Source organism: Bos indicus x Bos taurus, chromosome 3, assembly GCF_003369695.1.
Source record: "Bos indicus x Bos taurus breed Angus x Brahman F1 hybrid chromosome 3, Bos_hybrid_MaternalHap_v2.0, whole genome shotgun sequence".
In the NCBI taxonomy this organism is placed as follows: Eukaryota; Metazoa; Chordata; class Mammalia; order Artiodactyla; family Bovidae; genus Bos; species Bos indicus x Bos taurus.
Window position 1 is genome coordinate 109,541,614 of NC_040078.1, and position 18,764 is coordinate 109,560,377.

The 18,764-nt window shown below is 53.3% G+C and overlaps 1 protein-coding gene across 3 annotated transcripts; it reads left to right on the plus strand.

The window, feature by feature from the left end:
- The first annotated feature begins 4,047 nt into the window (after positions 1 to 4,047).
- On the plus strand, positions 4,048 to 18,290 carry CSF3R (colony stimulating factor 3 receptor). 3 transcript variants are annotated; one of them, XM_027537805.1, is made up of 17 exons: positions 4,048 to 4,197; positions 5,457 to 5,511; positions 7,231 to 7,431; positions 9,791 to 10,087; positions 11,246 to 11,369; positions 11,523 to 11,710; positions 12,484 to 12,653; positions 12,771 to 12,924; positions 13,017 to 13,096; positions 13,495 to 13,708; positions 14,795 to 14,983; positions 15,355 to 15,456; positions 16,034 to 16,180; positions 16,293 to 16,433; positions 16,673 to 16,766; positions 17,010 to 17,091; positions 17,511 to 18,290. In XM_027537805.1, the coding sequence occupies exons 3-17, from the start codon at positions 7,368 to 7,370 to the stop codon at positions 17,988 to 17,990; spliced, it is 2,526 nt and encodes an 841-aa protein (XP_027393606.1). In that variant the 5' UTR covers positions 4,048 to 4,197; positions 5,457 to 5,511; positions 7,231 to 7,367; the 3' UTR covers positions 17,991 to 18,290. The 3 variants fall into 3 exon arrangements, with proteins under 3 accessions (XP_027393606.1, XP_027393605.1, XP_027393607.1); XM_027537804.1 differs by having other exon boundaries at positions 7,348 to 7,431; XM_027537806.1 differs by having other exon boundaries at positions 7,348 to 7,431; positions 17,013 to 17,091.
- The last annotated feature ends 474 nt before the right edge of the window (positions 18,291 to 18,764 follow it).

Below are 18,764 nucleotides of genomic sequence, written 5' to 3' on the forward strand. Positions count from 1 at the left end.
TCGTCTCTGAGTCTAGGATGCAGCCCTACGCCTACCCCATCTCCCCCGTTCCCAGGCCCTTGCAACCTCTTCCTACCTCTTATGGCCTCCACACACACTCTTCCCATTCCAGCCTCCACACCTCTGCTCCTGCTATTCCCCAGCCCTGAATACCCTTCCCTCCTCTGTGCAAATCCCACCATCCCTCAAATTCCAGCTGGAGTTACATCACAACCCGGGGTCAGGAGGCAAAATCCAGGGTCAGAAGAGGGGTGAGGCTGAAAGAGAGGCAGTGAGTGTGGCAGGAAGTGCAGAGACCTGATTTAGAGCACAGCTCTGTAGAGAACTAGCTGTGTGACATGGGGCTGGTCACCTTCCCTCTCTGTGCCTCAGTTGCTAACCTTTCAGAGGACAATAAGGAAAAGTTCTTGTTCTCAGGGGGCTCACAGTCCAGAAAGGGCCATCAGGTAAAAAAGTGACCTGTGATTTCAGAGAAATATCAAATGTCCTGAGTATGCAAATGAGGGGAAAGTTTATGGAGAAAGATTTACTGGCATTTTCTCTGAGCTCTGCAAAATGGGTACAATTTCAACAAGTAGAGATGGAGGCCGAGGAGGGAGGAGGGCACTCCAGGCAGAGAGAATGGCCCGAGCCAAGGCTGGGAGGCAGAAAGTTCAGGGTGTGTTCAAGAAAGAATGAGTGTCCAGATTCCGGTTCCTTCTGAGTCAACAGCTCCGGCACTTTTTGTAAGCGGGCAGCCCAAGCTGGGCACCCTCCAGTAAACACCTGTTTGCACAATCGAGGTCACACACGGGGGTGTGTTTGCACAATGACCTGTTTGCACAATCTTAGCCGGCTGCTGTCTTCCAGACAAACCAGCCCCTGGCAGACAAGCAAAGCCTCTCCTTCCAGACCCTCACCAGGGCTAGCCCACCTGGCCTCCGCCCGGGACCCTCAGCAACAGGCAGCTCCTGGACCAACCCCACAGCCCACACCTCACAGGCAATAACAAACAGAAACCACCCAACCCTCAGTAGGGCTGCGGAGAATGGGGTTCCCCTCCCCACTTAAAAGGTTCCCTGACTGGGGTTTCCAGCCCACAGAGGCCACCCCGTCTGATGGAAGAGGGGGCGGGGCAGGATAGATGGAGGAGGAAGTGTCCTCAAAGCAGACACTAGGTGTGAGGGACGGGTGAGCCCACATCTGCCCCGTGCTTGCCAGCTCCTCAGAGTAAACATCTGTTGAGCATTTACTGTGAGCCTCACACACATTAGTTCCCTGATTTCGCTCAAGGATCCCCTGTGGTAAATACTAACCTCATCCCCATTTTAAAGATGATGAAACCGAGGCTCAGAGAGGTCAAACAACCTGCCCAGGGTCACACAGCCTTCAGAGGGAAATCTAAGCAGTCTACTCCTCAGCCCCTGCTCTTAACCTTTCTATATGCCAGTGCTTCTTACCTAAGGAGAGTTCTTCTTTAAGCCTAATTTTCACTTCGGTGGCTGCAGCTCCATTGCCTGGTACAGGTTCTCAGTGGAGAACGGAGCACAGGTGAGATCGGCCACACCCTGCTCTGACATGCTGAATGCCACAGGAAGCACTTTTCTTGAACACCTACTACGTGATCGTTATCCTGCTACATGATTGTGCGAGGCTCTGTACCTCCCATAGCTCCCTTAATCCTCACAACACCCCGTGGGAAGAGTTGTTATCCCTGTGGCAGACAAGGAAACCGAGGCTTGGAGAGGTAAACAGCTTCGCCAGGAGTCCGCAGCCCAGTAGACCTGCGCTGAGGTCTCTGTGCACCCGGGGCTGAGGCTGGAGGCAGAGAGGAGAAGTGGTTTCTGCCCTCAAGGAGTGCACAGTCTTAACGGAGGAGGCAGGCTGCCAGCAGCCACTGCCGCATTATAAGATCACCAAGGGGTGGTGTGCACCCAACCCAGCCTGGAGCGATGCTCAGGGCAGACAAGACGCAGGCAGCCAGAAGTGACGGGGGATCAGCCAGGCAGGGAGGCCGCAGGGTACCCAGGTGAAGACTGGGGGGATGTGACAAAGGCAGGGAGAAGAGATGGATTTCACAGCTCTTAACGAGCCTGAGAGGCACCATCATGCCCCTGCACCTGCTCTAGGAACATGCTTACTGAATGATGAACCAAAAGCCCACTCTCCTTCATTAGGAACTAACTGGAGGTGAGGGTGTGAGGGAGGGGTGTGAAGAATGACTCCCGGGTCCCTGCGTTGGGGGACTTGGGGTAGTGTCATTTAAAAAGATGAAGTATGCAGGGATTGGGGGCAGGTTTGGTGAAGTGGAGGGAAGGTGTATCCATTCAATCATTCATTCAACAAACCTGTATCGAGGACTCATCACATGACAGATGGGTTGAAGATCCTGGAGATGAGTTTTTAAGCAAAACAGACTAAAACTCTTGCTCTCATGGAACTTCCATTCTAGGCGGCAGGGACAGCCAGTGTCAGATGGTGAAGAGGTAATATTAAAGGGGAAAGAGAGCTAGGGAGTGAGGGGTGGTTGCAATTTTTAAAGGGTGGTCAGCAAGGGCTTCAATGAGAAAGTGACATTTGAGCAATCACTTTCTGCTCAAATGGAGGGGAAAGAGTGCCCCATATAGTCATTTGGGGGAAATTAGTCCAGGCAGAGGAAACAGCAAGGGCAAAGGCCGGGAGGCAGGAGGGAGCCCAAAAAGTAAAACAGGATGGCTGGAGCAGAGCAGCAAGGGGGAGAATAATCACAGAAGGGCCAGAGGGAACCCCTGGATGAAAAAGGGCTTTGTAGGTTGTTGAAAAGGCTTTGCCTTTGAGTGAGATGAGTGCCATTGGGAGTTGGGGCAGAGGATGACATGAACTGACTTCTGTTCGATCAGCATCACACTGACCACTGAAGGAACAATAGATGGGTGGGGGCAGGGGGCAGGACAAGGATGAATGGAAGGGGGAGGGGAAGGGGGGCCATTGCAGTGATCCAGGTAAGAGAAAGAATGGCTTAGAGCTGGCTGTTGTTGGTTTAAGGGATATTTATATGTTCCAACTTTTCATCAGGAAAATATCCAAACATGTGGCCAAGTTGAACTTTACAGTGAGTACCTACCTACTCAGGATTCTGGTTCTAATATTTTGAAAGAAGAGTCGATGGGATTTGCTGAGCATGTGGATCCTATGGGGCACCTCAGAGAGGTAGCTGCCGACAGATGGCTATTTCGAACTGGAACCAGAACCGGAACCCAAGTCTGCCCCCTCGAAACAGACTCAGAAGCTCACTTTTCCTAAAATGCGTCATATGGTGTGGACCCTCCGCTGGTGTGTTAGTACCTAATCTTTACTTAGTCATAAATCCAAGAAACTGTGAACACTCTAAACCCTCTTCAGAAAAATGAACAGAATATTATTCGTAAACAGCTGCAGGGTATTCGTGGATACAGACCACGAAAGACATAAAATGTAGCCTGTTTCACTCAATGAAAAAGCATTCAGTTTGGCAGAATTACTGTGAGTGAACATTATTAATGTCTCGTGAGCCTATGAAGACCGGAGCCTCATGAGTGACCCCTTCCTTGTGCCCAGAGTCCGTATTTCTCCCCAGAGTCCATATTTCTCCATCTGCAAGGCCTTCGGGCAGCAGGGGGAACATGCCATGCAGAGGGGAGCGGGGAGGAAGGTACCGTGTTCCAGAATTCCCTGTAACCTTAGAGGCCGCCCCTTGAATATTGCAAGGATCAGGGCCCCAAACCCAGTGCCAAAAAGAGGCTTAGGGCCAAGTGAGCCTTCGAGCCAGGGTCTGTCTCCAAGTGATGTTCCCCCAGGGCGTGGGGGCATAGGAATGGCACCCAGGCAGGTTGGAGCCTGGGCCCTGCCAGCCTCAAAGCTTTGAGTCAGGAAATCCGGAGGCAGAGGTGGGGGACGACGTTGCCACATCCCTCAGCCCCTTCAAGACCCCCGAGGCAGGAAGGCTGCCCAGGCCTCGCCGGCTTCCCTCCCAGGCTCCTTCCTGGGAGGAAGGGGCTGCCCGTGCCCGCGTCAACAATGCAAGGGAGGGAAGGAGTTGGGCAGGTGTTGCAATCGGCAGCCCCTGCGCCTGTCAGAGACGGAGCCATTAACGACAGGGTTGGGGACAGAAGCCCGCTGCGGCTGTTTTCAGGAACTTGCCTTGAAGAGGAGAGCAGAGACGGGAGGCCGGCGGGTGCCCAGCCGGCCGCAGGCTCCAGCGTGAGTAGGGGAGCCCCTGGGAGGGCTGGGCCTGGGAATGATGGGACCCTGGAGTCTCAGGTCCACTCCCCCCGCTCTGCCAAGGGCGTGCGCCCTTTGGTGACCTTGGACCAGCACTCCAGCCTTAAGAATTTACCCCTGGGAACCAGGAGCCCTCAACACTGAGTCTTTTTTCCCAAGGTGCCCCTACTTTTTTGAGAGGTGGGCACTGCATTTGGGAAGTCACAGACAGACAAATATCTCTTTGGGACACTGAGCTGGGCTCAAGAAAGGGCTGGATTCAGGGAAAGTTATACTCATTATTTGCCTCCAAGTCTCTCTGACAACCTGTGTCTTAACTGCTTCCAGTCTCCATGTAAATTTCACACCATGTAAATTTCTCTCTTTCCTCCTCAGCCCTTCTCTGGCTTGCTTGGCTCTGAGCTCCTGTCTGTCTGTCTCAGAGTCTCTCTATGCCTCTCTTTTTGTCTCTCAAGGGTCCTTTTGTCTCTTAAGTCTTAAACTCTCTTGAGTATCTGTTTCCTCTCAGCCTCCGGGTTCCGTGTCTCTGAGTACCACCATCCCTTGCCTCAGGCTCCTTTCTCTCCCCACCTCAGTCTGTCTCTCTGTGATCTCTCTCCAGCATTTCGGTTTGTGCACCCCACTTTCCTACTTTTTCCACCTGTCTTTCTCTGTCTGAACCACATCTAGGAAGTCCTCTCCCTTGTTTTGTCCCAGCCCCCTCCTCTCCCCAACCCTCTTCCCAAGGAAAGAATCTTCACGTGAAGGGGAGACAGAGGCGTGAACTGGAGAAGGGGGAGGCGAGAAGGCTGAGTGCGATGGGATGGAAAGAAGAGGAAAGAAGAAAGGTGGTGGGGAGCAGGGGTTGGTGATGCAGTGACCCCAGGGGACAACATAGCGTGCTGGGACTCCAGAGTCCAGAGAGTGAGCAGGGATGGCTGGAAGCAAAGGGGGAGACTGGGGGGCCAAGGAGCAGGGAACCCAGAAACGGGGCTTTGAAACATGAAATGTGACACAGACAAAAGCAAGGTGGCAGTCCTAGAAGGCGGAGACCACACAGTTGGTAAGCAGGGGAGAGAGGTACTAAACCGTGCTGATTCCATGAGGTGGTATCCTGCTTTATGGCACATGAAAATTACATGGTCATGGAGTGCTTCCTCTATGCAAGCTCCGTGCTAAGTGCCTTTATCACGGACCATCTCACTTCATCCTCACCCCAAACCGGAGATGCGGGAGCTGTTGTTATCCTTCCTTCACAGATGGGGTAACCGAGGCTCAGAAAGGTGGAATAATCTGCCCAAGGTCGCCAAGCTGGTAAGTGGTGGACCTGGAGTTCAGACCAGGTGGTCTGACTCAAAGCTGGGCCCCCAGAAAGTGACACCATGCTCCACCTGGTCCCAGATCCCGCTCGGCGGGGGTGGGGAACATCCAAGGCTGCCATGGGTGGACCAGGGACTGATGCCAAATGTGCCAACCCCTGGCAACCCAGGGAGAAGATGCCTGGGCCCTTGGGATTTGGGGTTGGGTTGCCCACTGGGAGCCAGTGGAGAGGGATGAAGCGGTACCTCACCGGGCAGGAGGGCTAGGATATGATCAAAAATACACAGGAACGGGCACAAGTGTCCCGAAATCTGAGCCAAGGAGACGAAATCTTCCCCAACAAGTGTGCGTTGGTGGATAGTCAGATGCCAGAGGAACAAGGGTGCCAACCGCTAACTGGTAGACTGGGGTCCTCTGAACAATTGTGCGCGTTTCTCACTGCACAAAGCTGCCCAGAAAGTAGAGGCTGAAATCCAGCCTGTTCTCTAGTTGCCAGGTCCTTGTGTGGAGCTGCATTTGTCCAGAGGAAGGGATGCTTTTTTCCTGATGTGCAAAAAGATGACTCAGGGGCTAGCATGCACCTGGTATCCCGATCCTGCAACATATAATAAGGAGGGACCAGGGATTTAAGTAAGACCCCTGCAGGCAGAAACAGCTTTGGGTATCTGCAGTTGTTATTCACTCCTCTGTCTTGGAGAGAAAGAAGCTTAATCTTTTCTGAGCACCGGGGATCGGCTGGGACACCACCTACATGTATGTGTTCATGTATGTACATACAAAAGCTGGTCAACGATTCCCACTGATCTGCCACCCAGATGTCAGTTAGTGCTGGAGGACCAGGTGTCTGGCCCCAAGACCCCAATGGGAGCAGAATGGAAAGGCTGGAAGCCACCCCAGCAATAGAAACCTTTGCTTACTTCCTGAGATTAATGTACTAATGCTCCCTCCATCTGGGCACTGTCGCCATGACCACAGGATATCTGGTCCCAGAAGGCCTCCAGAGGTCTGTGCCCAGAATTGGGGTATCCTCTCAACCCACCCTTCCCTTTAGCCATTGCTGGGGAAGCCAGCTTTTCAAGGTGCAGCCTGTCCTCAGCTGTTCTGTGGAGTTGTCCCTTTCTGCCAGGCAGTGAGCGTCTCTGACTCTTGGAGCATGGCTCACCTTGGGGGACCTGCCCGGTACTCAGACATGTGCAATGTGACACGTGCCAGGGAGTTAACACCCCAAGGAACAGTCCTTGACCAACAAGGGGCAGGAACTGGTGGACAATGTTCCCATCCTGTCTGCCAGCCAAGTTCTGAGGCATGTTCAGCGTGGCTCCTTGCAAGATTCCAGCAGGATTGAGCCCCAGCTGTCCTCAGTTTGATGATGCACCCTTGTGTTGGCTTTCCTTCTTACCCGTTTCATTCTCTCCACTCCCTTACTCTGTTCCTGGAGTCTTCCCCCAAATAAACTACCTGTAGGCAAGCCTTCATCTCAGACTTTGCTTTCAGCGGGCTGGGAGACTGGCTAAAACAGAAGGGAACGGGAAGAATGGTGTTCCCCGTGGCTCCCTTCCCTGCTCTCTCCTTAAAGGCACATATAATAATAACAGTCATTTAAGAGTCATTTCCTATGCGCCAGGTACTGTGCGATGCCCTTGACTTGCATCATTTTGGGTCTTCCTCCCCAAACCCTATGCAACATAGGTTTTTGTTACCTTCATTTTGCAGAGCAACCAGGCTCAGAGAGGTCAAGTAACCTGTCTGAAGCCACACTGTAGCAGAGCAAAGACTAAGCTCAGCCCTGACTCCAAAGCCCATGACCTTCACCACCCCCTCTGCCTCCAGGTGAGGACCAAGCCAGCACGATGGTGGGGCTGGGAGCCTGGAGCCTGGTGGGAGCTGCTCTGATCATCCTCCTGCTCCCCAGAAGTGAGTGTGGTCAGGGATGAAGGTGCCATGGGGGGGTGGGGATCACAGGGAGAGATGCTGGGGGTGGAGGAGGGAGTCATTTCCCTGCATTGTCACAGTGCTCCTGGGGTTCCCAGAGAATCCCCAAAGAATCGACTGGGCCACAGATGCAGGGTAGCTGGGCTCCCACGCACAGACCTCTGCCGGCAAACCACCACCTCTGAGTAAAGGTGAGAGAACCTGGGCTAGCCAGCCTGGGGAAGGTGCACAAGACCAGGGTCTTATCTGCGAATCTCTACCAGGTTGTCAGAAGAAACCTCTGAGTCCTGTGCAGCCTTCATGGGCAGTAGAGGGATCAGGGTGGAAGCCGTGAGAAGGCAGCTTTAATCCTGAAGCAAAGAATCTCCAGGACTTCCCTGGCTTCCCTGGTGGAGTCCCTAGTGGTTAGGACTCTGTACTTGCACTGCAGGGAGCACGGTTCAATTCCTGGTCATGGAACTAAGATCCTACATGCTACATGGTACTGCCAAAAAAATAACAATAATGTTTTAAAAAAATATGAACCCCAGGCAGAGCTCTCCAGACTATGGAGACTATCTTGAGAGGTGTGGAGCCTCCTATCTCTGGGGGTATGCAAGCCAAGGCCCAGCAGAGGTCAGCAAACTTTGATGTAATTTTCAGCTTTGCAGGCCACATACAGTCTCTGTGGCATGTTCTTGCTTATCTGGTGTTTGGTTTGGTTTTTCACTCTCTAGAAATATAAAAAATGTTCTCAGCTGGCAAGCCATCAAAAACAGATCATCCTAGCCCCGTGGGTAGATGACTTGGTAGCCCCGTGGGTAGATGACTTGGTATTACGTGGAGTTTTGAAGTAAACAGTTGGCAAGAGTCCTTCTGGTCTGAAATTCTGAGTCTGTGATGTGATGGGAGGCCTATAAACTTGCTCTGTGACCCTGAACAAATTGCTCCTCCTCTTGGGGCTTCAGCATCCCCATCAGCAAAATGGGCTGCAGAACAGCTGGGAGAGGAGAGAAGGCATTGTGGGCAAGGTCCGGTGCTTGCTCTTATTCCACACATACTCACCAAGGGCCTGCTCGGCGCTAGGCTCTGGGAATGCAGTAGTGAGCGAAACAGCCAGGGATTCTGGCCTCGCAGAACCTACGGTCTAGCCGGGGGTACAGAGTAGCAAATCATCACGTGACTCTCTAATTACGAAAGATATGAGCTTTGGGAAAGTTCAGGGGGCTGTCATGGTCTGATTGGTCAGAACCCGGTCTGGTTCCTCGCAAGATGCCTGAATGTCATCCAGGTGAAAGAGGGGTGGCAGAAACGAAAAGGAGCACCTCCAAAAGGATCAACAGGTACGAAGATGGGGAGACTGGAGGGAGCGTGGCCTTTCCAGAGAATAGCATGTAGGCTAGAGGGACTGGAGCTGAGACACAATGGTCTGGGCTGGAACCAGGAGGGTTAGGCAGGGGCCAGGCCACAAGGGTTGTGAGAAGGATCTAAGTCTTGGGCTGTGAGACGAAGGATCTGAGTCTTTAACCTAATCATAGCAGGAAATACTTACGTGTCAGGCACTGTTCTGAGTGCCTTACGCATATTCTCACATCTAATCCTCCCAACATCACTAAGTTAAGGACTTTTTTATCTTCATGTCACAGATGAGAAAACCAGGGCACAGAAAGTCTGGGTAACATCAAGGTCACAAAATTACTAAGCAGACGGAGGTGCCTGGTGGGCTGCAGTCCATGGGGTCACTAAGAGTCAGACACGACTGAAGCGACTTAGCAGCAGCAGCAGAACCAGGTTCTAAATCTAGGCAGTCTAGTTCCAACATCCACGCTCTTATCCATCACAGCGTACTGCCTTTCAGAAGAATAACGTACCGTTGAAGTGCTGTGGTCATGATGGGGTAACAATCAGATATGAATTCTGGAAGGATTGCTGTGGCTGCGGGCTTCTTATCATTCTAACCATGGTGTCGCCATTGTTGGGGAGGGACTGGTCTCCATCCGGTGGCGTGTCGGAGTTGGCTTGCAAGCCCTGATTGTGTACCTCTCTTTCCAAGTTCACACTAAGTGATGTCAGCCTGGTAGCTTGAAATCAGCCATGGTAGGAATACTTACACCAGGGAAAGCAGCCCAGGCTACAAGCCAGGAGCCGTTTCCCTCTGTATAGCAGGTTGATAAACATTTACCCCCACACCACTATCTCCATCTCAACTCGAGAGCCTCTCCCAATCTCCGCACACATCCTTGCCATTCCAGCACCTGCCCCCACGAATCTTGGAGGGTAAAGCAAGGTAAAGGTACTGAGTCTAGGAGGCCAGCTCTGCTGGACAGAGGAGTCACTTACGACCCGTTCTCTTCCACCCCAGGCCTGGAGCAGTGTGGGCATATCCTCCTCTCAGCCCCCATCGTCCGCCTGGGAGATCAAGTCACGGCCTCCTGCATCATCAACCGGAACTGCAGCCACCTGGGCACCGACTGGCGAGTTGTATGGAAACTGGAACCGGAGCTTCATCCCAGGGAGAGGCGGCAGCACCTGCCGAACGGGACCCTGCAGTCCACCATCACCTTGCCCCACCTCAACCACTCTCGGGTCCTTCTCTCCTGCTGCCTGCACTGGGGCAACAGCCTGCAGATCCTGGACCAGGCTGAGCTACAGGCGGGCTGTGAGTTCCTGCGGCCATCCCCCCACTCTGCCTCCAATGCCCTCCTGCCAATACTAATAAGAGCTATTCTTTCTTGAGTTCTTGCTCAATAAGTACTTTATAAGCATGATATCACATTTTCCCTACCAGTGGGTAGTATTACATAGCCCCATTTCACAGATGAGGAAACTGAGGGTCAGGGAGGGTAAGTGGCATGCTGTGTGTGTGTTAGTTGCTCAGTTGTGTCCAACTCTTTGCGACCCTATGAGCTGTAGTCTGCTCTGTCCATGGTATTTTCCAGGCAAGAATACTGGAATGGGTTGCCATTTCCTTCTCCAGGGGATCTTCCTGACCCAGAGATAGAGCCCGTGTCTCTTATGTCTCCTGCATTGGCAGGTGGGTTCCTTACCATTAGCAAAGTTGCATACTAGAGGTCATAAATTAATAAGGATGGAATAAAGCTTTTTATTAAGCAGTGTGGCTCAAAAACCAGTAACCACTACTCCATATGGCTGCCGAGTAAGCCCAACTCCCCAGCCACAGGAAGGTGTCTCCAGGGAGGCCATTCTCAACAAGGTGGGCATGCTCCTAGATTCTACCCCTACCCCAGTCTCAGCCTTCTGCTCAAACTGAGGAAGGATGGATTTGTGCTGAGCCAATGCATAATGAAAAACAGAGACCAAGGTTCTTGTTTAAGAATCAATAATAGTGAAAGTTAAGATTTACAGAGCACTCATATATGCCAGGCATTGCTCTGAGCACTGTATACCTAGTAAGTCACTCAGCCCTCACAATAACCCTAAGTGGTAGGTATATTACCATTACCCCCATTTTACAGATGAGGAAACTGAGGCACAGAGCCATTAGGTGACTTCAAGATCACACCACTAATGAGTGGCAGAATCAGGATGAAAACCCAGACACTACACTGTTACTGTCAAAAAGGGCAGAGTTGAGAGGGTTGGAGGCTCTGTTTACTTGTCCATGTACATGTGGATAACTTAGCTTATCCCAGGGCTGCCCTTCTGGGATCACTCTGCATGGAGACAAAGGCATGGCAGGTGGGTTGGCAACCCACTTACCATGGAGACCCAGGGCAAGGAAATGCCCAACTGGTCCCAGTGGGAGCTTTCCGAGTGGTCTTACCTGAAGCCCTCACTCTCTCCACCCTACCCACAGACCCTCCCACTGCACCCTACAACCTATCCTGCATCATGAACCTCACAACCAACAGCCTCATCTGTCAGTGGGAGCCAGGCCCCAACACCCACCTGTCCACCAGCTTCACCCTGAAGAGCTTCAAGTGAGTAAGGGTCCTTATGCCAGCCCATTGCTTTGGGTTCTGGGACAGACCGCGGGTAGGACTGTTGGGGTGGAAAGCCAAGGCGGAGATAGGGAGGAGGAGGGAGCTTGGCTTTCTGCCCCCACTTTACATCCAAGCCTGGCCCATTGGCAGGAGCCAGGACAAATGCCAGACGCAGAAGGATTCCATCCCTGACTGCGTGCCGGAAGTCAGGCAGAGCCACTGCTCCATCCCCCGCAAACACCTGCAGCTGTACCAGAACATGAGCATCTGGGTGCAGGCCAGGAACGCGCTGGGGACCAGCGCTTCCCCAAAGCTCTGCCTGGCTCCCATGGACGTTGGTGGGTGACGCTGGGTGTGGGGGAGGAGAGAGGTCCCCACCATGAGCAGACTCAGAGAGGCACAGGGAGGGAAACACAGACCCAGGGACAGACAATAAGATGCTGAAAGACCTGGAGGAAGAGAAGGGAGAAAAATAATGTGGGATTCAATTGAAGCCAGAGCTTTGGAGATGCAGACAGGGATGTGGAAGAAACACAGGCAAGGAGACACACTCATTCATTCTTTCAGCAAATTTCCTGAAGCGCCCACTCTGCGCTAGGCACTGTTCTAGGGGCTGGGGATACAGCAGTAAACAACACAGCAAAAATCGTGCCCCCGAAATTTTGCCCACTTACATTCTGGTGGGCAAAGAATAATAACATGTCAGGTAATGGTATGTGTGATGAGGAAATGAAGCAGGGGATGGGGTAGGGACAGCTGGGGAGAAGGACGTCAGGGAAGGCCTCACTGAGAAGACGACATTTGAGAAGATCCTTGGAGGAAATGAGGGAGCAAGACACTGTATATTCGGAAGGTAAGTGCTCCAGACCGAGGGAACAACCAGTGCAAGAAGAGGAAACAGAGAGAGAAACAGGCTCATGGACAGAGACAGACCTGCAGAAACAGGACAACACAGAGATGAAGAGACACAGAGAGAGATGGGAAGATATAGAGGTCCCACGAATGGAGACCCAGAGAAGAAATGGAACCACAGACAGGAAGACAGGGGAAGCCAGAACAGAGCCCTGGAGGATGAAGCAGAGGAAGTGTCCGATAACCCCTCTCCTTGCAGTGAAACTGGAGCCCCCCACACTGTGGGCCCTGGAGCCCAGCCCTGCGGTGGCCCCGCCTCAGCCAGGCTGCCTGAGGCTGCGCTGGGAGACCTGGAGGCCAAGTCTGTACATAGAACAGAAGTGTGAGCTGCGCCACCAGCCTCGGCTTGGAGAAGCCGGCTGGGACCTGGTGAGGCAGAGGGCAACCTGAGGGGCCTGGGTTGGGGGTGGCTGAGGGGAGGGTAAACTGAGCTGGCCCCGAAGGGCACAGAGGTCCAGGCTGACAGCCATGCCTGTCTTCCACCAGGTGAGCGCCCTGCCCGCCAGGACCTCCCAGTATGAACTCTGCGGGCTCCTCCCATCCACAGCCTACACCCTGCAAATACGCTGCACCCGCTGGCGCCTGCCCGGCCACTGGAGCGAATGGAGCCCCAGCCTGGAGCTGACCACCGCACAACGGGGTGAGCAGGTGGTGAGGGGCTGGGAGCAGCCATCAGGATCCAGGCTGGCCTCCGGGGCCCTCCCTGACCCTCCCCTCCTGCTCGCTCCACAGCCCCCATCGTCAGACTGGACACGTGGTGGCGGCAGAGGCAGCTGGACCCCGAGACGGTGACCGTGCAGCTGTTCTGGAAGGTAACCCCCTCTGAAGGCCATCCCTCCACCTCTTCAGATTTAAACAGACCCCTGCAAGCTGGGGCTCAGGACTCCAGCAGGCCTGGCAGGCTTGGATGTGTACGTGATCTGCACACACTTTGCTGGGTAGTGCACCAGGAAGCTGGGCAGTGCCCTTCTGCAGAGACTACAATGCAGGACTCACCTTGTTAGGTGCCTGCTGCTCACACTGAGTTACTTTATCCTTTCCTCTCTTCTAGGACCTAGCACGGGGGAGAAGGCAGGGAGGGAGGGAAGAGGACTGACTCCCAGTCTGGGTGGCTCAGTTCCAGGGACACGGACACTCCATCTAGAAGCTCTCCCCTACTCAGGATGAGCTGCGCATCTCCTTATCTTTTTCCTCCTATGCCCACTAACAGCCAATAGCCCTGGAAGAAGACAGCGGACAGATCCAAGGTTACCTGGTTTCCTGGAGACCCTCAGACCAGGCTGGGGCAGAGCCAACCCTCTGTGACACCACGGAGCTGAACTGTACCTTCCAACTGCCTTCAGAAGCCCGGGAGGTGGTCCTTAAGGCCTATAACACAGCTGGGACCTCGCATCCCACCCCCGTGGTTTTCTTGGAAAGCAGAGGTAAAGAGGGCCCACAGCTAGTACAGTATGGTGGTTAAGCAAGTAAATTCAGAGGCTAGACTGCCTGGGTTCAAATCTAATCCTGTTACTTGTTAGCAATGAGATCTGGGCAAGTTACTTACCCTCCCTAGCCTCAGTTTACTCATCTCGCAAATGGGAATGGTACAGTGTCTAACTCAAAGCATTGCTGTGAAGATTACATGAGTTTAGACCTGTGCCTACACAAAGTAACTGTTCCGTATGTGTTAGCGACTATTATTATCACTAGCCAGAACCAAGTTAAGCTGGTGGCAGTGCCTACCCACACACACACACACACACACACACATAGAGTCTATTCTGCCAAGGAAATGGGAGACAAAGTTCTAATGTTTTCCAGCTAAAACATAGTCCCTAGGACTTCCCTGGCAGTCCAATGGCTAAGACTCCCAATGCAGGGGGCCCAGGTTTGATCCCTGGTCAGGGAACTAGATCCCACATGCCAGAACTAAAGATCCTGCAAGCTGCAACAAAGATCAAAGAGCCCCTATGCTTTAACCATGACCTAGCACAGCCAAATAAATAAATATTAAAAAAAAAAATAGTCCCTCAGTTAACTGTTCATTCTCAGGGGATCAGTCACTCTCACCCTCAGATGCCCCTGAACACGGGTCTTCATGAAGTGAGATTAACAATAACAAGAGCTAGTATTCCCATTTCCCAGCCATGTGACCCTAGACCAGTCCCTTAACCTCTCTGTCTCCATTTTCTTATTGCTAAGTTGGGGACAGTAGTCGAGCCCCCATTGGGACTGTTAGCAGACTCAGTGAATTAATACACACAGAGAACCACACAGGGTGAGCTTTCATCATTAATTACCACAGCAGGCCTGTTTCATGTACCATCTCACTTACTCTGCACCATGACCCTCCATGGTAACAACTTTATTATCATCCTTTCCACCTTACAGATGAGGAATCTGAGGCTCAGATATTGTCTTACCCAAGGTCACCCAGCTTGTAAGTTGCAAAGGCCAGACTTGAACCCAGGTTTCTAGCTCTAGGGCCTTTCTTCTCATCTTCACATCATCTCCTACTCTATCTCCAGGCCCACCCCTGGGCAGACTCCACACCACCGCTCGAGACCCTCATAGCCTCTGGGTGGGCTGGGAGCCCCCCAGTCCTCAACCTCAGGGCTATGTGATTGAGTGGGGCCTCAGTCCCCCCAGCCCCAACGGCAGTCCTATGACCTGGAGGATGGAGCATAACGGAAGCATTGCAGGGACCTTGCTGCAGGGTGAGACAGGCCTGGGGGCTGGGCAGATGGGCAGGGCTGGGGAGCAGGGGGAGCATTTTATCTGCCTGAACCACCCTAAAGATGTATATTGCCCTGTTCCTGCACCATTCTCATCGCACGTCCTCCGAATCTGGAAGTTCTTCCTGCAGTCTAACTGGAGCCTCTCTTTCTAGCCGTGACTCTGCCACCTTTCTAGCTCTCTCTCTCCCACTTGTGGCCCCTTACCCCCAAGCAAATGATCTGAAGAAGAGACTGCAGAGGCCAGACCTGAAGAACGAAGCTCAGGTTATCCCTGAAGTCTAAGGTTAGCCCCCAGCCATCATCAGAGGCTGGCCCCTAACCAGAGTGCCCACCCCATTTTCTCTCTACAGAGAACATCAGGCCCTTTCAGCTCTACGAGATCACTGTGACCCCCCTGTACCAGGACACCAAGGGACCCTCCCAGCATATCTATGCCTACTCCCAAGAGATGGGTTCGTTAGCCACTAAGTCTTTTTTTCAGAATCCCCTCCTCTCTCTCAAGGCCTCTCTAGGCCCCCCAAAATCTGGAATTAGGAGAGAACTTTTTCTCCCCGCCCCCCCTACCTCTGGCCCAGAAAACGGTCTCTCTCAATCCTAAGATTACCCCTGGCTTACACTAGACCCCTGCAGCTGGAAAGAACTCAGGTGGTGGGGTAATGGAAACTGGGAAGTAAGCTCAGCAGAATTCAAGGAGCAATTCTGGCAAAAACTGGACAGGTGTCACATGAGCGGCAGAAATCAAACAGTGAACCAGACAAAACCAGGCCTGGCAGAAATCAGGAAGCAAGGCTTCGAGTCAAAGAAAAGCAGGTTTAAATCTCAGCTCAGCAACTTATTAGCAGTCAATGGGATTCAGTGAAAGTTCCTGGGAAAACGAGGCTTGGATATGAGTCCCCCTGAACTTTCTTATACCACCCACCCCCACAAAGTGTCCCAGTTCTTGGGTCTGGGGAGCCACAAGAAGTCCAACTGGGTTCCCTCATCCCCACCCCACTCCCCATCAGCCCCTGCATCTCTCTCTTCCGGCAGCCCCCTCCCATGGCCCAGAGTTGCATCTCAGGCACATTGGCAAGACGTGGGCCCAGCTGGAGTGGGTGCCTGAGGCCCCTGAGCTGGGGAAGAGCCCCCTTACCCACTACACCATCTTCTGGACCAACACTCAGGACCAGTCCTTCTGTGAGTCTATCCTCAGCGACCCGCAGCCCCAGAAGGCCTGGGAGGGGGTGCTCAGAGGCCTTGGGGAGGTTCAGCAGCCAGGCCCAGGCTCACGAGTCTCCTCTACTCCCAGCCACTGTCCTGAATGCCTCCACCCACAGCTTTGTCCTCCGTGGCCTGGAGCCTTCTAGCTTGTACCATGTCCAACTCATGGCCGCCAGCCAGGTGTGGGCCGCCAACAGCACAAGCCTCACCCTGATGACCTTGACTCTAGGTAAGGGGAGAATGGGGACTGGTCAGGGAAAGCTGCTGGGAGGAGGCCTAACCCAAAAGACTGCCACTGTGAAACTAGATAAGCCTTGCCTGGGTCCCTGAGTGGGAAGAGCCAGCACTACCCTTGGATCTTAGTCTGAGGGCCGAGGCCCAGCCCTGCCCTTGGAGCCCAGTCTGAGGGCGGAGGCTCAGTCTCACCTGCACGCACTCTTACCTCTCTTGGCTTTCCCCTCACCACAGAGGAGTCTGAGCTGCACATCCTCCTGGGCCTGTTCGGCCTCCTGGTCTTGCTCATCTGCCTCTGTGGGGCTGCCCAGTTCTGCTGCAGACCCAGGTGAGTCCTTCTGAGAGACCTGACACCCAGGTAACCCTGCCGAAGGGAACTGAAGGCCCAGGTGAGCAAGGCTGGCTCCTCTCAGACTTGCCAGGCCACAGGGTTCAGGTCTGGGAGTCAGGCCCCCCTCCTTCTCCTCTCTGCACGAAGGGGTCATCCCTTCTGCTGCTGGGAGAAGGTGGGAGAAATGCTGGGAGGACGGGAGGGCATGCTGACCCAGCCTTCACCTGCCCTCTTCTCCAGCAGGAAGTATTCCCTCTGGCCGAGTGTCCCGGACCCAGCCCGCAGCAGCCTGGGTTCCTGGGTGCCAACCATCACGGCGGAGGTGAGAACACTGGAGGGAGAGGGAAATGGGTCTGAGGGTTAGGCTCCTACCCCAGGCTCAAAGTGAAGGGAAACTCCCCCAAGAATGAGTACTCAGGCCTTCCCATCACTTCACCTCTTTATAGAGCAAAGCAGACCTGAGTGTGAATCCCAGCTCCACCCATTTCAAAGCCTCAGTCACCTCATTGTGAAATGGGACAAATCACACACAAAAGCACTGGGGAGATTCACTGGGCTAAGTCTGAACAGCACATAGCACGTGTCCGGCACATATGAGGTGCTTTGCATCCCCTGAATAACCCTTTGTGTTCCAGCAAGGAACAGCAGGAATGTCCCCCCACCACCCCAGTGCAGGAAGGGACAGTGGCTGGAACAGACATCTGAAACAAACCAGGCCCTCACCACACATCTTTATGTCAGGATATCTTACAGCTGCCCAGCCTTCGGGACCCCGGCATGCCACCCATCACCAAGATCACGGTGCTGGAGGAGGAAGAGAAGAAGCCAGGGCCCTGGGAGTCCAATGCCAGCTCAGGGCCCGGTAGCCTCTCCACCCTTGTCCAGGCCTATGTGCTCCAGGGGGACCCAAGAGTGCCCTCCGCTCAGCCTCAGCCCCAGCCTGGCAACAGCGACCAGGTGCTTTACGTGCAGGTGCTGGGCAGCCCCACGGGCCCAGGGCCTGGGCACTACCTCCGCTGCGACTCAACTCAGCCCCTCTTGGAGGGCCTCTCCCCCAGTCCCAAGTCCTACGAGAACCTCTGGTTCCAGACCAGCTCTCCGGGGACCCCAGAGCCCCTAGTCCCACATCCGGAGGACGACAGTATCTTTGAGCCTCTGCTTGACTTCCCTCTACTACAAGGACTCCGGGTCAGTGGGGCGGAGGGTCTTGGGGGCTTCTAGGGCTTCCTGGGACTCCCCACCTGGGTCTGCTCCTTGATAAGCCTGGGCTATCCAGAGAAGAGAATGCCAGTAAGCCCATCACTAAAAAACCACTCAGCCCCAGGAAAAGCAGAAAGGCTCCCAGCCTCCCCCTGTCTTTGACCCTCAGCATCCCTCCTCTATCTTCCCAATCTCCATGGACTGGGTCTCCCACTTCAAAGGCCAGACAAGGCTTGGTCCACCCTGCTCACTAGCCTTTGTTTTGTATAATCGGTACTTGATTCCTATAATTTCAGTCTTTTAAAGTGGTTTATAGTCTGATTTGGTTTGGCTTGATTTTGAGCAACTGTTGAGTGTGCCTGAATCTATATTCTTTTTCTTTTCAGAGCCTATGCGATCGTAGGGGTGGGGTGCTCCTCAGAATCATTCATTTATTTATTCTTTCTTTAATTCCTTCATTCAACTAACACCTAGGCACTGTGCTGGCAGCAGGGTTCCAAAATGACTAGGCTTAGTCCATCCTCAAAGAGTTCCCATTCTAGTGATGGAGACCTGAAAAATGACCACCAGGGCACAGTGGCCATGGTTACCAAGAGAGTCACAGATAACTGGGGCCGTGGCAAACAGACCTCGGAAACAAGTAACCCCTGTAAAATAAATATAATTAAAAACAAAATCTCCCACCAGCCTAGAAAACCCGTCCATAAGGGTAGACAAGGAAGAAAAAAATTTTTTAATTGGGCGAGAATTAAACCAGAATGTCATGGGCAAGCAGCTCAAGAGTTTGCAAAGACG

Excerpts from the sequence above, each read along its gene's own strand:
- CSF3R (XM_027537805.1), top strand. The coding sequence starts at position 7,368 with ATGGTGGGGCTGGGAGCCTGGAGCCTGGTGGGAGCTGCTCTGATCATC. Across the intron at positions 10,088-11,245 it reads GGCTGAGCTACAGGCGGGCT|ACCCTCCCACTGCACCCTAC; the intron begins GTGAGTTCCTGC and ends CCCTACCCACAG. Across the intron at positions 16,767-17,009 it reads CAGTTCTGCTGCAGACCCAG|CAGGAAGTATTCCCTCTGGC; the intron begins GTGAGTCCTTCT and ends CCTCTTCTCCAG.